The sequence below is a fragment of the Sinocyclocheilus rhinocerous genome, unplaced genomic scaffold (assembly GCF_001515625.1).
Source record: "Sinocyclocheilus rhinocerous isolate Xijiao unplaced genomic scaffold, SAMN03320098_v1.1 scaffold1102, whole genome shotgun sequence".
Taxonomy (NCBI): Eukaryota; Metazoa; Chordata; class Actinopteri; order Cypriniformes; family Cyprinidae; genus Sinocyclocheilus; species Sinocyclocheilus rhinocerous.
This window is the reverse complement of record NW_015640208.1, coordinates 102,721-108,458: the sequence shown is the minus strand read 5'-3', so window position 1 is coordinate 108,458 and position 5,738 is coordinate 102,721. Positions and strand designations below refer to the sequence as shown.

Sequence of the window (5,738 nt, the reverse complement as noted above, 5' to 3'; positions counted from 1 at the left end):
AATAAATGTAGCGTTGGTGAGCGTAAGAGACTAAAAAATTTTACAGACTCTCATTTAAAAAAAAAAAATCTTACAGACACCAAACTTTTTATTAGTATAGAAGTATATTAAACAAAGCAGTGTCTGGTTGAGTGTTATGAATATCAGTGTGTATGCTGTATTGAATATGGTCTCACTGTTGTCTCAGATCACATGGCTGGAGGGGCATTCTCTGGCTCAGACTGTGTTTACGTGTCTCTATGTTCATAATCCGGATCTGATTCAAGACCCTGCTCTCAAAGCCTTCGCTCTGGGCATCCTCAAGATCTGCGACATCGCCCGCGAGAAAGTCAACAAAGCCGCTGTGTTTGAGGAGGCAAGACGCAGTGTTTTATTTCTCAGACTGTTGTCCCGGTGGTGTTGTTTTATTAAGTTATCAGTGTCTGGTGTGATTACTAATGACATAATGTACATGTATGAACAGAGACGCAACCAAAACTTAAATCCATTCAATCTCCAGTGTTAAGTTTTGCTGTTGGTTTCTTCAGTGAATATGGATTTTCCTGTGATTTTCCAATCACAGGAAGACTTTCAGGCCATGACTTACGGCTTTAAAATGGCAAACAACGTAACAGATCTGAGAGTGACATGTGAGTGTAAAGACTGACCTTTATTGTGATTTATATCTTGCTTAAATAAAATTAAGGCTATTTTTGTATTTATTTTTATATTTTGTGCTTATTGTTTTATTGTCATGACTTAAGTGCCTTTTCCCCACCAGTTCTCAATACTGTAATGGAAAAAAAAAACATTTAAACATTAGCTTTCCAATTATAATAATTCTTTTATTTTGAACTTTATATTAGTTGAAATTGGAAGAAATGTTTCTTGAGCAGCAAATCAGCATATTAGAATGATTTCTTAAGGATCATGTGACTCTGAAGACTGGAGTAATGATGCCTAACATTTAAAAAGTAAAACATCTAGACAAATTACAGAGAATTTGAGGAGAATTTTAAAAAGAATTAAAGAGAATTTCGAGGGTCAATATTCTTAGTTGTCATGGAAATAATGTTTTGATGCATTTTCCTTATGCAAAATGTAAGTGAGTGAAATATGACTCGGATACATTTTTGTAAGATTTCAGTTTCTTTTCATTTCACCATTTAAATTGTAATGTAGGAATGCTAAAAGATGTTGAGGATGAACTTCAGAGGAAAGTGAAGGTATGGTGACTCCATCTTAAGACTTTTCATGATTCTCCTCAGATTGTTCTCTTGTTAAATATGCGTCTCTTCCGTTTTCTTACAGAGTACACGCAGTCGACAGGGTGAACGGCGAGATCCTGAGGTTGAATTAGATGTAAGATGATATACAACCATTTTGCCCAATGTTCGATTCAGATAAAGAGATGGATGGATGGTTTGGGTTGTTGTTGTTGACTTTCTTTCTCCTTTGCCCTCAGCATCAGCAGTGCTTGGCTCTGTTCAGTCGTGTTAAATTCACTCGCCTGCTGCTCAGTGCTCTCATCTCCTTCACTAAAAAAGAGGTATGACATTATTAAGTTCACCCAAGCATATTGCTTCACGAAATGATTCATCTGTTAATTTCCTGATGTTTGATTGGTTGATTCGACATTTCAGACGAGTGCTGTCAGTGAAGCACAGAAGCTGATGACTCAGGCTGCTGACTTACTGCCAGCGATTCACTCCACCGTACAGTACGGCATACAGTCACAGAATGACACAACCAAAGGAGGTAACGCAGTCTTCGCACGTGACACATTGTTAATCAATATAACACTCACAATAAACGTCATACTTTTAAACTTGTTGTAAGCTAGAATTTATTATAATCATTTTTGTTTAAATGAAAAATGCAATTTTAATATTTTTTTGTATTTTGTAAAAGTAACTTAATATTTAAAATTCTATTTTTAATGTAATAGTTTTCATTTTATGCTTGATTACATTAAAATTTAAATTTTTAATTTGTAATATAATTCATTTTTTATTTTAATTTAACTTAAAATTTGTCGTTTTATTTTTAATTTAATTTAATATTTTTAATTTATTTTGAATTAATGTAATTTTAATATAATTATTTTTTTATTTTAATTTAACCTATAATTTGTAATTTAATTTAATATTTTTCATTTATTTTTAATTTAATTAAAAATGTAATTTAATTTAATTTTTTATATAATTATTTTTTTGTTTTAATTTAATTTAACCCCATGTTATTCATTTTATTTCTAAATTATTTTAATATTTTTCATTTTATTTTTAATTTAATTTAATTACTTTAATGTTTAAGTTGTTTTGTCTGAGAAATTGCTTTTTGGCCATATGAAATTCCACAATTGTTCACACCGTGGTTTTTGCAGATCACCCAATCATGATGGGTTTCGAGCCACTGGTTAACCAGCGCCTGCTCCTGCCCACTTTCCCGCGATATGCCAAGATCATCAAGAGAGAAGAGATGGTCAACTACTTCAGCAAACTCATAGAGCGCATTAAAACGGTCTGTGAGGTCATCAACATAATCAACCTGCACAGCATCTTGGTAAGTAACTCTCAGTATAAATACAAGGTAGTTTTAAAGATAAATCTAGCTAATGCTGCATGTGCTTCAGGATTTCTTCTGTGAATTCAGTGAACAGTCTCCGTGTGTGCTGTCCAGGTCTCTGCTGCAGGTGAGACCATCTTCATCTGACATTTATAAATCTCTTCTGTAGTCAGGAAATGTATTTTTAATGCTTTATCAACGAATAACACAAATAAAACAGGTCTTGGATACATTATGTTACACATAGAGACAGATTGATCAGGAAATGTATGATATGATGGTTGGTCTTGGCATGTAGATAGTCTTAACGCTCACCTGAATGCTGTCTGTCTGTCTGTCTGTCTGATGCAGACCACGTTTCTGATTGACAATAAAAAGGTGTTTGGGACTCATCTGATGCAGGACATGATTAAAGATGCACTGCGTTATTTTGTCAGTCCACCTGTCCTCTCTCCAAAGTGAGTGATTATTTGTAGAAATTGTATTATTTGTTTATGAATTATTAATAAATTTTATTTTATTTTATAACGTTCCCTAAAGTATACTTATAATATTGGTAGGATTTTTACATTAAAAAAACGATGTCAAATATCGATTTAGAAATAAAATAACATTTTCTAACCTAATTTTAGCTTTCTGATTTAAACACTCCTCTTAAAGGGGCGTGTCTCCTTGAAGACTTCATTGTAAACGCCCACTGATGTGATTGGGTAACACTGTTGCATATTAAACAAGCATTACACGTGTAACTCTTTTGAAAACCTTTACCTTTATCAAGTCATGACCAAGTGGCAACCTCCCGCTCTCTCTCGTGAAGCCAACACGGAAGTGATTTAAACTGTAATTCGTCAACTGGCCGCTAGAGGCTGGCTGCAAAAGGGAGTCAATCCCATAGACTCCCCATGTTAAAATGCCCAACTTTACAGCAGAAAAAAACATGTTTACAGCCTGGTTAAAAAAATTATTTTGGTCTATGTAGCTAATTTTGCCCTTGATGACAACTGTGAGGGGGGTGCATTTTTTTTATAACTCATCCGTTTAAATTATATTAAGCCTTAAAGTGCTGCATAATTAAGGGCGTGGCCACTTGAGTGACAGGTGGATTGCTGCTGCTGTCACCACCGTCGAGCTAGGTGGGCGTGGCTTCAGCAACCTGCTCTCGCCTCTTTGCCCATTTTCGATTACCCGGGAATGACGTGCGGTGACGCGCTGCCAAGATGGCGACGGCCGCCTCCGCCCACTTTTGAGCTTTAAAAACTCTCTTCGGAAGTCTACGGGTGACGTCACGGACACTACGTCCATGTTTTTATACAGTCTATGGTCATGACGCCTTTGAGATCACACTATATTCCTACCTTGTTTTAACACTGTTTTGTTTGTTCACAGATGCAGTTTGAACAATAACCACCAGGCTAAAGATTACATTGACTCGTTTGTAACACACTGCACACGGGTTTGTGATTCATTTTGTTGAACATGTTATTATGACAGGTGAAATACTGTTTTTGATTTAATGTGATGAAATAAGAGTGTTATTATGTGTCACAGCCGTTCTGCAGCCTAATCCAGATTCACGGACACAACCGAGCACGCCAGAGAGACAAACTGGGTCACATTCTGGAGGAGTTCGCCACCCTTCAGGATGAGGTGCGCAGATAGCTTTTAATTGGTTAAAATCGACGTGTAAAATCAACAGAACGGTCCTGTTTACTTTCTTGATACGTTTCTCTGGTCTAATTCCTCTCGATTCATCAGTGTTTGTTATTACAAAGATCTTAAAGGGATAGTTCACAGAAAAATTGAAAATTCTGTCATTTACTGACAAAAGCGTTTTGTCGTTCAAAACACAAATTAAGATATTTGTATCCATCCATTGAAAGTCCACTCAACCAAAATTTTCAAGCTCAAAAAGTGCATAAAACCATTGTAGAAGTAATTAATATCAATCCAACGGTTCAATCCAAGTCTTCCGAAGAGACACGTTCACTTTCAGAAGCTTTCTTTCTGAAACTGAAACTTTTTTGTCACATTATGGTTAAATGTGTTGCGAAAGTCGTTTCATGTTGTCTTATGTCGCTAATATGTTGTTTCATCTTGTGACCTGCTGTCTTCAGGGATGCAAACTTGTCACCTTTCGGCGAAATTCGCAGTTTTGAATTCAAAATGGGTCATTTGTGTGATTCGTGTAGATCCGGTGAGTTTTTAAAATTGTGTGTGAGGGGTCTTTTTACACCTGCTTTCAAATGCTACTGTGTGTTTCTATTTACAGAGTTGAGAATTGTAGCCAATCACAGGCTTCTCTGTTGACACCAGTGGCCAATCAGAGGTGTTTACTGTAGGTTAGTCAGAATCCGCTCTGAACTCATTTTTGTTTTCGCAAGTTTACGGAGTTGTACATGCTCACAGATCTTGCTATTATAACGAGAGAGAAAAAGCATACACGCAATGTAAATAAGAGACTGATTGTGTAGTTACTTATTGATTATATCAGGAGTTTTCACGCGAGTAAGCTCGGTCAGTTGCGCTACAAGGTGAGTGGCCTTTGCTCGGTTTCTATACAGAATCCAATAACAATTTAAAGGAAAAGTTTTGTTTGTCTAAGAGGACCAAACGTACACGTATATTGTTTCAGGAATGACAAATGCGAGTGTAAAAAAAAATTACACGAGTGAATCCGCTAAATTGTTCTTCCAGTCATTGCTGTGATTGACTGATAACTGTAGCATCGTCTGTGTTGCCTGAATATATTTAGCAGCGTTTACAGTTAAAGATAAAACTTAAAGCACTCTTTTTGTTTAAAAAAAGCATTTTTTAAATGAAATCTAAAAATATCTCAAAAATATTTAATGCATTATTATTTAATTATATTGTACTTGCTTTAATTCATACATCAGTACAGTAAAAGTACTAAAATTTGTTATAATAGTCATTTTATAATAAATCCAAGCGCAAAACGTGAAAAAAACTAGAGTGGAAATGGCAACTGAGCTAATGAGCGATCCTCTGCTGCCATCTACTGGATATAATGGTAATTTCATGTTATTTTCATATTAAAAGTATTTTTCCACCAGGAATTTTGGCACATTAATTTTTTTGTCATCTTCATGAATAAAAAGTGAATATTTAAAGTGAATTTTACTGCAGAAAAAAAAAAAAGAGAGAAAGGTTTTAAAATATACTGGGTTTTTTTT

General features: G+C 35.1%; 1 protein-coding gene across 1 annotated transcript in view; it reads left to right on the top strand.

The window, feature by feature from the left end:
• LOC107752550 (N-alpha-acetyltransferase 35, NatC auxiliary subunit-like) overlaps positions 1 to 5,738 on the top strand; it is a 17,057-nt gene that overhangs the window by 4,149 nt on the left and 7,170 nt on the right. Inside the window, 11 exon segments of the mRNA XM_016568549.1 lie at positions 188 to 355; positions 563 to 629; positions 1,162 to 1,205; positions 1,291 to 1,341; positions 1,445 to 1,528; positions 1,623 to 1,737; positions 2,366 to 2,544; positions 2,615 to 2,674; positions 2,899 to 3,005; positions 3,934 to 4,000; positions 4,096 to 4,194. Of these exon segments, the coding sequence (XP_016424035.1) occupies positions 188 to 355; positions 563 to 629; positions 1,162 to 1,205; positions 1,291 to 1,341; positions 1,445 to 1,528; positions 1,623 to 1,737; positions 2,366 to 2,544; positions 2,615 to 2,674; positions 2,899 to 3,005; positions 3,934 to 4,000; positions 4,096 to 4,194 (1,041 nt within the window).